General features: G+C 61.7%; 3 protein-coding genes across 4 annotated transcripts in view; 1 reads left to right on the top strand and 2 right to left on the bottom strand.

Moving 5' to 3' along the window:
* Window positions 1-988, bottom strand: part of SLC4A2 (solute carrier family 4 member 2) — a 15,216-nt gene extending 14,228 nt beyond the window's left edge. The window contains 1 exon segment of the mRNA XM_077761059.1: window positions 823-988. The gene's annotated coding sequence lies outside the window, so the exon portion shown is untranslated.
* A 1,711-nt stretch (window positions 989-2,699) lies between these two features.
* Window positions 2,700-7,159, top strand: CDK5 (cyclin dependent kinase 5). The gene is made up of 12 exons (XM_077761509.1): window positions 2,700-2,824; window positions 3,481-3,569; window positions 3,662-3,729; window positions 3,907-3,967; window positions 4,067-4,123; window positions 4,811-4,906; window positions 5,045-5,119; window positions 5,280-5,376; window positions 5,545-5,614; window positions 6,267-6,327; window positions 6,423-6,503; window positions 7,079-7,159. Exons 1-12 carry the CDS (start codon window positions 2,788-2,790, stop codon window positions 7,157-7,159), a joined length of 873 nt encoding a protein of 290 aa, XP_077617635.1. The 5' UTR covers window positions 2,700-2,787.
* A 74-nt stretch (window positions 7,160-7,233) lies between these two features.
* On the bottom strand, window positions 7,234-11,086 carry ASIC3 (acid sensing ion channel subunit 3). 2 transcript variants are annotated; one of them, XM_077761074.1, is made up of 11 exons: window positions 10,315-11,086; window positions 9,488-9,638; window positions 9,148-9,275; window positions 8,785-8,986; window positions 8,617-8,673; window positions 8,348-8,514; window positions 8,125-8,212; window positions 7,909-7,988; window positions 7,743-7,814; window positions 7,515-7,573; window positions 7,234-7,405 (listed from the first exon to the last, which is right to left on the bottom strand). In XM_077761074.1, exons 1-11 carry the CDS (start codon window positions 10,846-10,848, stop codon window positions 7,270-7,272), a joined length of 1,674 nt encoding a protein of 557 aa, XP_077617200.1. In that variant the 5' UTR covers window positions 10,849-11,086; the 3' UTR covers window positions 7,234-7,269. The 2 variants fall into 2 exon arrangements, with proteins under 2 accessions (XP_077617200.1, XP_077617196.1); XM_077761070.1 differs by having other exon boundaries at window positions 7,234-7,382.
* Between the last annotated feature and the right edge of the window lie 1,835 nt (window positions 11,087-12,921).

The raw sequence follows: 12,921 nt of genomic DNA, 5'->3' as shown, positions 1-12,921 counted from the left end.
CCGGCCCAAAACACAAAGCAGCTTCTGTCCAGAACATTGGTGCCGATAATCCGGGGTGGGGGCACATTCCGGGACCAGCCCCGACCGGCCCGGAGGATTAGCATCTCCCCCACCCCTGCCCAAGGGATTAGCACCCCGGACCCCTACTTGGGCATTAACCACCCCGCAAGTGAACTCGCACATTCCACAGCTCTTCGACGTGGGGCTGGCGGGGTTGGGGTGGGGGGCGGAGGGAGGAGGGTAAAGTGGCTTTCAGGCAGCGCGGCCCCCACATTCAGCACGGGCTCCCCACCCAGACAAACCAGCCCCCCTGGAGTCAGGTCCAACTCTCCAGGCTCGTCTTTCTCATCCCCACCCAGGTGCTCCCTCTTCTGCCTGACCCCTTGTCCTGACCTGACCCGCCACCCCCTCCCTTCCCAGCTCCGCCTCCCAACCCGGAGGTCGGGGGCAGCGGCCCGGGGCGACCCTGGATGGGCCTTAAGAATAGAGTAGGGGGTCTTAGGGAAGGGGTATCGTCTGGAGCCCGCCCAGGAATCGGGAAGGCCGGCGGCGCCTCCCAGAGACTACCCCCTCCTGGTGGCAGGGGGCGCGGCACCCACGATTTAGGTTATTCTAAACAGCGGACCCCTGATCCCGCTCCCGCCCAACACTCCGCGCGCCTCGGCATCCTTCTCCCCAAGACCTCGCTTCCCCGCGCCCCAGTCTCCGCCCCTTCCTCCACTTCCACTCCCTCCCTGCTCCGAGTCCCGAGTTCCCCCCTTTCCTTCCCCCTCCCTTCCTCCCTCCGCGGCCCTGGCCCTCCGCTGCCACCTCTCCGCTTACCCGCTTGCTCTGGACTTCGTGCCCCGGGGGTCTCGGGGTCTCTCCCCCTTCTCCGGAGCCCTCGCGCGCTCCCGACGACTCCCTAGTGCCCACCTCGGGGCGCACCCCCGCAGCTCCCAACTTCTCCCAACTCAACTTTCCCCCGCGCCGCGGGCAGGCCAGCCCCCTGCGTGCGCGCCCCCCGGCGCACCGTGCGCGGCCCCGCCGCAGCGGGTGGGGGAGCGGAGAGCCGGAGCCGAGACCCGGGGACGGAGGCGCGCTTCCCAGACACCGCCCGGCCCTGGGAGCCCGGCGGCCACCCTACGTCTTTCGGCTCCGTCCCGTGAGGCCGCCGCCCGGGCTTCCCCGGACGGGACTTGGGCACCCTGGGGACGCCGTCTCTTGGCCGCATTAGGAACTTCGGGACGGAAGGGAGCCCGCCTCACGCTGGGGATCCCAGGCAGGAAAACAGAGACACAAAAATGATCGGGAAATTCGGGGCGGAGGAACTTGAAATACAAATGCATCGGGTCAAGATTCTCCTCCTACCAGCCCCCCCCCCACTACCCCCTCCCCAGTAATCTCCAAGGAAGGCCGTGTCTTTGCCTGGGGGGCGGGAGAGGGTTGGCGATAGGAGTGATGGCTGCTGGAGGTTGGATTCCCATTACCCTGAGCTGACCTAGACTTTTCGAATCGGGGACCTCTGCCTCGGAGAGGTNCCTGCCGTTAAAGATCTCTCTGTGTATTTCTGGTTTTCCCAACTAAATGATAAATTCTTCCAGAGGAGTATACTTTTCTTTTTGAAATGTTTTTATTTTTTTAGTATGCCACCAGGTGAATGAAGCACAGCATTGTGTATGCAGAAAACAGATCTAAACGAGTTAATTAACAAATGCTTAGCACCAACTATGGTTTTGGTGCTGAGGAGTGCTGTTTGGGGCCGTTTTTTGTCCAGTTCACAGCCCTCAAGAATGCAATCATGAGACAATTAGAGAGGAGTGCAAGAAAATCTATAATCAACTCCTTAAGGGATGAGGTCAAGGCTGCTGCAAGTATAGCATCTGTCTGTGCTTCTGTCTGTTGAGGGCGGTAGCCGACCTGCCGGTCCTCGGCCACACCCTGGTTGACTCCGGTGGGCCCGGGCTCTCCAGACTGGTATGGGGGGTGGGGGGTGGGGGACTCCCAGTGTTGCAGCCAGCTTGCCTTGGGCTGTCACAGTGTAGCGAACGGCTGGAGTCGGGTGGGCTCCGAGACGGCACACGGGGCTGAGGGCCGAGAGGGGTCCCTGGCGTATGTTAAATCCAGGGGCACACCTGCCTCTCTTCCCAGCCCTGTGTGTGGTTCAGCTGGTCCCTGTGAAGTCATCATCAAGACATGGCTCGGAGCCACTCCCCAACCAACCCAGAGCTCTCCCGATGACCTGGGGAGAGGTGGAAATCCGTAGTGCGATTGTCAGGAGGTTGTTGGGACCTCGACACCATCGGTCGCGTCAGAGCGCAGCCATCCGGGCCGGGGATGCAGGCCGCCAAACCCCAAGCCCCAGAGAGCGCCCCACCCCCACCCTACTGCATTCTGGAATGTGTAGTCCCAGAGAGGCCCTTTTCAAAATAAAGTTGTGATCACACAGCGAGCAGGGCACGCTGGGAGCCGTGGCGCTACGGCTGTGAGGCCCAGAAAGCGGACACGCGATGCTTCCTGGGACTTGAAGTCCAAGGTTTTGCTCCGCTGTCGAAGCGGGGCCCCGGGAAGCGAGTGCTGCAGAGAGCCTTCGCGCAGCCTGCTGGGAGTTGTAGTCTTTTTGTCTTCTAATGCCCGGGACATTGCTGGGAAACCTGGGTACTATGAATACTACACGCCCCAGAAGCCCTTGCGCAGTCGGGGGGGGGGAGGCGGGGCAGGACCGGAGGCTGGGGTGCCGCCTCCTCTGCAACGCCGGGGCCGGAGTCTTAGAACCCAGGGCCCGTAGGGGTCCCCGCGGCTGCCGCGATGCAGAAATACGAGAAACTCGAGAAGATTGGGGAAGGTAATGGGACTACGAGATGTTCCTGCAAGATCTTCCTCTACAGACCCTTCAGCATTCCTTGCAGCCCTGGTTCCTCTACCGTCAGCAATACCCACAGGCTCCGACCTCAGCACTGACTGCAGCCCCGGCCCCGAGCTCAACACTCCTTGCAGACACCTATCCTTCCCGTTAGCATCTCCCGCAGACGCCCCTTCCCAACCTCAGCACCGCCTGGAGACCTACCTGCCGACCTTAACACTTCCTGCATCTTCTGCCCCTAGCCTCGGCACCCTTTGCAGGCTCTCACCCAGCCCCCAGCCTCAGTGCTCCATGCAGACCTCCAACCTCAACGTTTCTGCCGACCCTCACTTTTCTCCCAGACCTGCCCACCACCCCCAGACCCTCCGGAAGCACCGCCTTTATTGGAGACCTCTTTACCCTCGCAGCTGCAGCCTATGCCCGCTGCAGACGCGCCTGAGCCATCCAGCTCCAGGCACCTTCTCAGCCCCATCCTCCTTTACACAGCTCTTCAAATGCTGAGCCTTCACGTCAGTTTCTTCCCTTACTCCTCCAGGCATCAGAAATAACCCACTCCCACGTTGCCTGCTCTCCTGACAGGGACTTCCTGGGGTGGGGAGGGTGTCCCATCTTCACCCTCACCCCTGACCTTTCTCTAGGCACCTACGGAACAGTATTCAAGGCCAAAAACCGAGAGACCCATGAGATCGTGGCTCTGAAACGGGTGAGGCTGGATGACGATGATGAGGTAGGACTGGGACACCGGGGCTAGGGAGGGGGTTGAGGGCCCAGGTGGGGCGGGATGTGACTGTTGCCCGCCCGGCCCCCTCCCATGTGTAGGGAGTGCCGAGCTCAGCCCTTCGGGAAATCTGCCTCCTCAAAGAGCTGAAGCACAAGAACATCGTCAGGTGTGTAGATGGGCAGGGCCCTCCTTGCCTCTGTGGTCAGTTGGAGGCGGTGGGGGGGAGGGGCTTCAGAGATGGGCTGGGCTGATGCTGGGGTCAGGGTTGGGCCGATCCAGATCCCTCGGGGATCCGAGGCTGAAACTCGTGGACCTGCCCCACTGAGTCCTCCCTCCTCCCCAGGCTTCATGACGTCCTGCACAGCGACAAGAAGCTGACTTTGGTTTTTGAGTTCTGTGACCAGGTGAAGGGGGAACTTGGGGGACAGTAGCCTTGGGGGAGGGTATAGGGGCCCAGGCTGAGGTTAAACCGTGTCACGCTCCCTACCCCCGTCCCTTTTTAGGACCTGAAGAAGTATTTCGACAGCTGCAATGGTGACCTAGATCCTGAAATTGTGAAGGTGAGGGGTAGTGTGCTGGAGACTCGTTGAGGCCGAGGGGGACTCTGCCTTCAGTATAGGCACCCTCTGAGTGCCAAGTTCAGGGCCTGAGCGGGGGGACATGCTGGGGTGTCAGGGAATGAGAAAACCCTGTCTCTGCCCTCCAGCACCCCCACCTGAGCCAGCACCTTGACATGGTCTCTGGGATCTGAGGGTATCACTTTGATATCCTCAGTGACATGATTTGCACTTGAGAGTTGAGAAAATGAGATTCAGAGAGATTCATTCATTCATTCATTGAACAAATACCTGTTGGACGCTTTGCTATGTGCCAGGCACTGTGCTAGACCCAAGTGCCTGGCACTTGCCCCGGGTCCCGGGGGAAGCAGTGCTGAATAATACAGCCCAGCATATATATTGACGGCTACGAAGTGTGTGCTTACCTGAGGCCAGTTCGGGGAGAGATCCGTGTGGGAGGGTGGGAAGGCCCACTAGGCTGTAAGTTCCAGAAGGGTGGGGACCCGGGCCCCCACTCACCGTTCACTTATACCCAGCCCCACACGCAGCGGGTCCTCCATAATGAAGTGATGATGTCGCTGAAAGATGGGTAGGGTTTTGAGGGTGAAGAGGGGAACATGACCCACCACTGGGTGCAGCCTCCTTCCAGAAGGTCTGACACTCTCCCCTGCACCCCTCTCCACCCCACAGTCCTTCCTCTTCCAGCTGCTGAAAGGCCTGGGATTCTGTCACAGCCGCAATGTGTTGCACAGGGACCTGAAGCCCCAGAACCTGCTAATAAACAGGGTACCTCTTGGGGAGAAGGTGGGCGGTTGGGGAGGCACATGTGATGTGGGGGGAGCTGGGCTGGGGAGGCAGAAGAAGGAGGCCCGCCCTGGGACTGTTGAAAACCCCCTCTCAAAGTCCCTTCCCATCTCCGCTCAGAACGGGGAGCTGAAATTGGCCGATTTTGGCTTGGCTCGAGCCTTTGGGATCCCGGTTCGCTGTTACTCAGCCGAGGTGAGCTGGAGGGGGATGGGATATGGGGGTAAGGGAGGGGAGGCCCCTCTGAGCATCTTTCACCTCCTACTCCAGGACCCATGACGTTTTTTCCCCTCCTCACTGAGCCCCTCCCCCCAGCCCTCTAAGTGGGGGTCACTGTGGGTGGGGTCTTCTCCAGGTGGTCACGCTGTGGTACCGCCCACCGGATGTCCTCTTTGGGGCCAAGCTGTACTCCACATCCATCGACATGTGGTCGGCCGGCTGCATCTTTGCAGGTGACGTGCCGGGGGTCTGCAGAGGCACTGTGTCTCCCATCTGAGTGGACACGTCGGGCCTGGGGTGTCCCCTCTGGGGGAGGGCGTGAGGCCCTTGGGGTTGGGGATGGAACACACAGAGGGCGCCATGGGAATGAGGGGTCTTCGTGTTTCCCCTCCACCTTCTAGAGCTGGCCAACGCGGGGCGGCCTCTTTTCCCCGGCAATGACGTAGACGACCAGTTGAAGAGAATCTTCCGATATCCTTCGACATTTCCCTTCACCCCGAGCCTCTGAAGTGGAGAAAGAGGGGGCACCTGGCTGGCTCAGTCGGTAGTCGTGCGACTCTTGATCGCATCTTGATCGGGGGTCATGAGTTTGAGCCCCACGTGGGGCGTGGAGTTTACTTTAAAAAAAAATGAAGGGGAGTAAGGATCCCGCGGAGCTCAGAGTGCATGGGCTGGGCCAGGATAGGGGGTGGCTTTGGGCGAGGGGATGGAGGGCCGACAGCGCTGTGGTCTCAGGGCTGATTGGAGCGACCGGCTGGAGCGTGTATGACCTGCGGACAAGGAGGGCTCGCCTGGGGGAGTAGCCATGAGCAGGCCCCTCCCCGAGAAGTGAATCCTCAGGATGAAGGCCAAAAGCAGCGGGGGGATTAGATGTGGGAGTAGGAGAGGCCCGACCATCTCATCAGGAGCAGACATCAGGGTTTAGGTCAGAGGAGCGAATGTTTGTAAAGTGCCTGGTGCCGCGGGAACACGCACGCTCTGGGTCCTGCCTCTGTCCTGCGCTGTGGGATAAGGTGAGGGGTGTGGAGGTGGGTGTGAGAACCCCCCCCCCACTACGAGGAGGGGAAGAGCCCCTCACCCACCCGGCCCTTTCCACCTGAGTGATCCTTGACCCCGTGGACACGCTTCTGGGGACACCAACGGAGGAGCAGTGGCCTGCCATGACCAAGCTGCCGGACTATAAGGTGTGGCGGGGAATAGAGGGGCCCCTTCTGCTTCCCAGCTCTAGCAGCCTCCAGGCCCCCGGACCGCGGGTCTGACTCTCCCTGCACCCCCACAGCCCTACCCGATGTACCCGGCCACGACGTCCCTGGTGAACGTCGTACCCAAGCTCAATGCCACAGGGAGGGACCTTCTACAGGTGAGCAAGGGCAGGGGTCGGGGGTGGGACCCAGACCCTCGTCAGGAGGTGTGGGGGAGGCCGGGGCTGGAGNGTCTTCCGCCAGAATGTGGAGAAAAGGGCTGGGCCTTTCTTCATGGTTCTCCATATCCCACGTGTACCTCCCCACCCTTCCCTTCTTCACCCCCACCCCTCTCCCCCACAGCCAGGCGGGCAGGCTGGGACAGCAGCGATCCAAAGATGTGGTTCGATCAGGAGCATCCCTTTCCCGCTCCCTTGTCAGTTTCCCAGTATTTGGGGTACAGAGAAAGAGCAGGGACGGGGCGGTAGCTGGGGCCGGGGACCTTGTGCTCTTTGGGGAGGTTGGAGAAGCAGAGCCGTTCCCGTGGAGCCGGGTGGTGTGCTGGCGCTGGGTCCCCAACGTGAACAAAGAGTCATGGTCTAAGGCCCCCGAACATAGCTGTTCTCCTGCTGACTCCTCTTTGCCTTGCTACCTGCCTCTGAGCGCCTTTCTCTCTGAGATGTCATTTTGATAAACTCCCTTCATGCTGGGGTGCAAATGGAGGGTCCCCTCTCACTACCCTCTTCGCCCCGAGAGATTCGTGGCCGTTGACGGGGGACCCACCTACATTTTAGGCGCTGTCCACTGGATGTTGGCCGGCGGAGGTCCTCTTTGACCTTGGCCTGACTAGTCTGGCTGTGAGAGAAACCGCTGAGGCTGATGCACTAGAACTTTATTTGGGGTGAAGAGGGCAGAGACCTGTGCAGGCGGGGCCCGTCCGGGATGTCAAGGCGCAGCCCGGAAGACACAGAAGCCGGGTCTAGAGCCGTGTGACGAGGTAGCAGGTGCGGTGGGAGGCAGACAGGGTCTTGGTGACGGCACAGGGAGGGGTGGGGGCCCTGGTGAGACCCAGACCACAGCACTGGGACAAGAGGCCTTGCAGCCACTGCCCTGCCCTCCTGAACCTCAGTGTCACCCTCTAGACTGGACCTGCCCCTCCTCCCTTGAAATAGGGAGCCATTTCTTGTTACCTGGGGCCCAGGCTGAGGTGGGGAATTTGGGTTCCATGGCTGCCCAGCCCTTCCTGAAGCTGTGGGAGGAGGGAGAGGGTCAGAGATGGGGAGGAGTCCTCCCTCCGGGGACCAGCCAGTCACTGCACGCTCCTCCCCCACCATTCTTCCCTCAGCTGGGTGGGGATGGTGTTCTAGGCCTCAGGGGGAGATGTTGGAGGTGGCAAAGGAGGAAGGAGGCGTTGTTACCAGATTGGTGCTACAGTGCCTTTGGGAGTGCTTTCGGTTCCAGAAGTATCCCAGGACCCTGTCTCGGAACACCTGGGGACAAGCAGTGGGGGGGCGTGGCCATTGCACACCTCCTGGATCTTATGCACCAATCCTTCCCCCTCCCCCAGCTGGGGCTCAGGCCCACCTCGCAGAGGTAGTCCAGGATCTCAAGGATGGTGAGCAGGCTGGCCCCGATGAACAGCCCCATCTGGCCCCCAATGTCGCCTGTGGAGACCAGGTTACCCATCAGCTCACAGCCACCTGCTGGGCCCTTGCCTCCCCAGACTCCTGGGTGACATGCATGCGCGCGCTCTGTCTGTCTCTCTGACACACACACACACACACACACACACACACACACCAAGCAGTTCTGACACTTCATAGGCCTTCTTCTGCTCCACGGTCTCATAGTTGAGGGCCTCAAAGAAGATGTCCAGCACCAGCACGTTCTCTCTGGAGGAAAAGACACCAGGAAAGCTCACTGGACACCCCCTGGTGCCAGCTGCTGGCAGCAGAGCGGTGCCCGATCTCCCCGTCTGCGACTCCTTTTAAAGTCTTGGGACGGGTGTCACCGCCCCCTTTGCAGAAGAGATGGTGTCAGAAAGGTTAAACAGCTTGGCCAGGGTCCCAGGAGCCCCACGATGATGTGCANCGCCGCGGCTCGGGATCCGCACCATGGAGAGCTCCTTGGCGTAGCGCGTGCTGGCGCAGGGGTTGGGGCAGGTGCACGCGTCCTTCCGCAGCATGGCGTCTGCGGGCCACAGTCGCCTGAGTCAGGGCCACCCGGCTGGCCGGCGGGTCCGGTAGCCAGAGCCGAGCAGGGGCGGGGATGCGGGGGAGGTCTGCCCCTTACCCAGCGCCGGGTGCGCGCAGTCCTTGAATTGCTGGGGGCTGCACACCTGCCCCCCGCCTGGGGTGGTGGTGGAGGAGGCCGCTCAGGAGCAGTCCCCAGGCTCCTTGCTCCTTGGCCCGAACTTGGACGCCCCCAACCCCGCCTTCGCCCCCCTCCCCAGCTCCTTACCTGGCATATGCATCATTCGGCACCCGCACTTCCGAGCCACATAGCGGGCCTCACAGGCCAGGCGGCACCCCATCAGACTATACGGGGGTTGGGGGCCCGGGCTGGGGCTGGGAGGACCCAGGGGACCAGAAGGTTCCGGCTCAAAGTCGGGGTCTAGAGATGCGGAGCTGCAGTCACCCCAGGGTGGTGGCAGGAAGCTCAGCTGTAGTTGGGCGGGTTAAGGAGGCTTCAGGGAGAAGTGGGGCCGGTGGCCAAATGCCATGTAAGCGGTCACCGAGAAGGCGTGCGGAGGGTCGGAGACCCTGGGATGTTCTGGGATGTTTTGGGCCGAAGGAAGGGGTTGGAAAAGCCTGGGGAGGATACTTGCTGCTGCTGGCAGGACACGAAGGTCTGGTAGCCGGGGGCCGCCCCGAAGCCCAGCTGGTCAATGGTGGGCGGCTCCTCCTGGCTGTGGATCTGCACTCGGACCCCCACCTCAAATGGGGTCTCCTCTGCAGGGGAAAGGGGGACCCTGAGGCCTGTGTCCCAGGGGACTCCCTGCTGCAGACCCCCTCGCCCCAGGACTGTGACTAGCCAACCCTGCGCCTCCCCTTTCACAGGAAAGGATGTACTCTGGGGCCCTTCCTAGCACCTCCTCTGCTTCCCAGAGCCTTTTGTACACCGTCTCTGCCACCACTCCAGCCTGACACACGTGCCCCCATACCCATGTCCCTCCACACGGGCAGATACTCATCCTGCTGCACGTCCAGCATGATCTCCAGCCCATTGCCCATGCCGCCCTTGGGAGTGGTGAGAAGCTCTGCCCCATCTGCGCCCGAGTTAAAGGTGTAGCACTGACCCATCCGGGTGAAGATCTGTGGGTGAGCAGACAGGGAACAGACCTCACCGGGGAACAAGGAGCCCGGCCAGCCCTTTCCCCCAGGCAAACACGAGACCTCTCCCCTCCCCATCTTCTGTTTGGTCTCTTTGAACACGGAACCCACATCTCAATGCCCCCACCCGCTCCCTCATACCGGCACATCTAGTTGGACCCCTGTGGGCTCCCGTCACCGCAGCCCCTCCTCCCTCTTCTTCGGCACCCCCCAGCCCCCCAGCCCAGGACACAGCCTGTAAGGACAAGTGTTTCTTCAGAGAATGGCAAGAAAGGAAGTGGGTCTCAGTCGCCCTCCTCTAGGCCTGGCAGAATGTTGGAGAGGCAGAGGGAGAACGAGCCCACTCCTCCACGCTGGCCCCAGGAGCCGGGGCTCCACAGCCCAGAGCTTGGGCCCAGAGCCAGCCCGGGTGAGTGCCCTGCGCTGGGAGGCATGACCTTGTCCGTTGCAGTCCAGCTGAGTGGCAGGGAGGGGTCCCCAGGGAGGGCAGTCTCCGGGCTGGACAAAAAGGCCCTGGTGGGCGGGGGCGCCCATCGCCTGGCTGGGAAGGAAAGGATCCCCGGCCCAGGTGTGAAGATCCCTTAGCTTAGGAGGAGGCTGGGCCGGCAAGGCTGGGGAATTGCGGGTCCCTGGGGGGCCGGGCCGGTGGCCAGCTCACCGCGGTGAAGTTCTCGGGCCCGCACGGCCAGCCCCGGTAGCGGCAGCCCAGCAGCATGTCCTCCAGGGTGTGTCCGGCCCTGGCATACAGTCGAGCCATGTCGAAGGTGGGACTGGGCATGAAGCCGGGCGGCGCGGGGGGCAGGCCCAGGGCGCGCAGGAAGGCGGCATGCTCAGGGGGCTCCACGCCCAGCAGCGCGGGCCCGGCCCAGTGCAGGTCGTTGGGCGTGAGGCGCGAGCGGCGCAGCGGGTTGATGTTGCACAGGGTGACGGCAGGGAAGGTGAGCCGGTGGCTCTCGCGCTCGTCCAGGGCTGTCTCGTGGTGGAACTCCCCGTAGTAGCGTACCCTCTCGGCCACCTGGTAGAGGAAGGCGGCCAGGGACAGGAGCACGGCTGCGGCCCACATCCCTCGGCGTGGCGTCAGGCCCCCGGGGCCGAAGACGTGGCCCAGCCCGTGCATCGTGCAGCTGTTGGCGAACACGCGGATGTCTGAAGCTGCCCGCGGGGCCTTCTCTGACCCGGGATGGGGCTTCATGGCTGAGGTCCAGGGTGGGGGACCCTGAGAGGGTCTGGGAGCGGTGACCGGGCTGCAGGGGCCTGGAAGGAGACAGTCCGAGGACTGGGAAGGGCTGAGAGGATTTGGGGGGCCGGGCAGGGGTCACTGCAGGGGAGGAGAGGGGAGGAGAGAGCGGGGAGAGGAGCCCAAACCAGGAAGTGGGAAGGCACTGGCCCGGCAGGTCGGCAGGTTCGGCTCAGCAGTCTCCAGGACCCAGCAGGGGCTCCGCGGGAGAGACCAGGTAGGGCGCAGCGGACTTGGGAGGCAGGGGCCGCTCTGCTGGAGGCGGCTCTGCCCGAGCCTGAGCTGCCGCAGAGGATTGGGTTTCAGCAGTGAGGGGGCAAGGGGGCCCGCAGAGCAGTCTGGGGGGCGGGGAAGGTCCCTGGGGCCCCAGGCTGAGCCATTAGTGCGGTGTGTTGGGGGGGAGGGGCGTGGCCGTGGAGACCAGAGGCGCCAGCGGAAAACCACAGCCATCCTGGGGAAGGCTTGAGGGGAGCCTGGAGATAAGTCGGGGCTGGGGGTGCCTTAATGGCCCTCTCGGATCCCAGCTGTGGCCCTTGCGGTTGGGTTGAGGGTCACCTGCCCAGTCCCCTCCCTCCTTTTGTCTCTCCTCCCTTCCCACTGACCTCGCTTGGGATAATTTGTTTCTTCACAAAGAGAGGAGCTGGCTCTTGACCAAGCTGGAAAGTGGTGGGAAGTTTGGCGTTGGCAGATTCGAGCCCCCAGCAGCCCAGCCTGCATGGCCGGCGTGTCTGCGGGTCTCAAGTCCGGGAGCGGTCTGTCTCAGAGTCCTCCTCCCACCTCCCCATGCCGAGGCCCTCCTCTGCCGCAGGGACTATGGGCTCACTAGCCACCCTCCCGGGGAACATGGGGGCCCAAATTTTTTTTCCCACTTAAAAACATCCTGGAGACCACGGAATACCTAGTAGCTGGAAAGCTTCCCCACTTTTTAAATGGCTGCGCTCTATTCCATTATGTGGGCGGACCAACTTTCATCTACTCACACTCCCATGGATGGACATCGGGGGTTTCCAGTCTTCCATTGTAAACAGTGGTGCCCTCAGTACCATTGCACAATGTAAATTTCCAGAAATAGAACTGCTGGGTCAAGAGGCAACTGAATGGATAATTTGGTAGATACCACAAAATTCCCCACTGAGGGAATTCGACCATTTTGCACACCTGCCAGTAGCATGGTGGGCAGTGTGCCCATTTTGTGGGGGAGGGGGGGCTTTTCTTTTAATTTTTTAAATGTTTATTTTTGAGAGAAAGTGTGAGCAGGGGAGGGGAGATGCACACACACACAGAGAGAGAGAGAGAGAGAGAGAGAAACCAAAGCAGGCTCCAGGCTCTGAGCTGTCAGCACAGAGCCTGACGTGGGGCTCAAATGCACAAACTGTGAGATCATGACCTGAGCAGAAGTTGGACGCTTAATCGACTGAGCCTCCCAGGTGCCACCCCCCCTTTTTTAAAAGTAGGCTCCATGCCCAACATGGGGCTTGAACTCATGACCTGAGATCAAAAGTCTTGTGTTCTACCCATGGAGTCAGCTGGGCGCCCAAGCAGGGGGACTTTACTAAAGGGAGAGATACAGAGCCCCTGACCCAGCTGGGGTGCCCCAGGCCACAGTGCCCAGCACGGCGAGACAACGGCACGGGCCAGGGGAGGACTCCCAGCAGCCGGAGCAGACACCTCCAGAAAGCAGGGTGGCCGTCCGCAAGGCTGGTGCCACCGGCCTGCAGTGGGGCAAGGGTGTCATGCTGAACCAAGGCGTGGGGACACAGGGCAGCAGGACAGCCCGGTGGCTGGGGGCTGCGGGGGGTCGCCCAGACACCCCTAGGGCAGATGGCCAGGGCCTGGTCCTCGTCAATGCCCAGCCCCGCATTTGGTTAAATAAATGCTCATCTGCCCGTGTAGCTGCGAACAGAGAGACGCCGTACAGCAGGCCTGAGAGCACACAGGTTTCCCTCCACTAATTTGTTTACTGAAATCTATTTCTACTCCGTCTCTTTCCACAAAGCACTGAGGCTGCCGGGTTCACACTGGTGGGCT

This window comes from Crocuta crocuta, unplaced genomic scaffold (assembly GCF_008692635.1).
Source record: "Crocuta crocuta isolate KB4526 unplaced genomic scaffold, BGI_CrCroc_1.0 scaffold408, whole genome shotgun sequence".
In the NCBI taxonomy this organism is placed as follows: Eukaryota; Metazoa; Chordata; class Mammalia; order Carnivora; family Hyaenidae; genus Crocuta; species Crocuta crocuta.
Note: the sequence above shows the minus strand (reverse complement) of the source record. Positions and strands in the feature narration are given on the sequence as shown.

What these genes read in the sequence shown, in the direction of transcription:
- CDK5 (XM_077761509.1), top strand. Translation starts at nt 2,788, where the DNA reads ATGCAGAAATACGAGAAACTCGAGAAGATTGGGGAAG. An exon ending in ACTCGAGAAGATTGGGGAAG is followed by an intron (nt 2,825 to 3,480) that starts GTAATGGGACTA and finishes ACCTTTCTCTAG; the next exon opens with GCACCTACGGAACAGTATTC. An exon ending in AAGCACAAGAACATCGTCAG is followed by an intron (nt 3,730 to 3,906) that starts GTGTGTAGATGG and finishes CCTCCTCCCCAG; the next exon opens with GCTTCATGACGTCCTGCACA.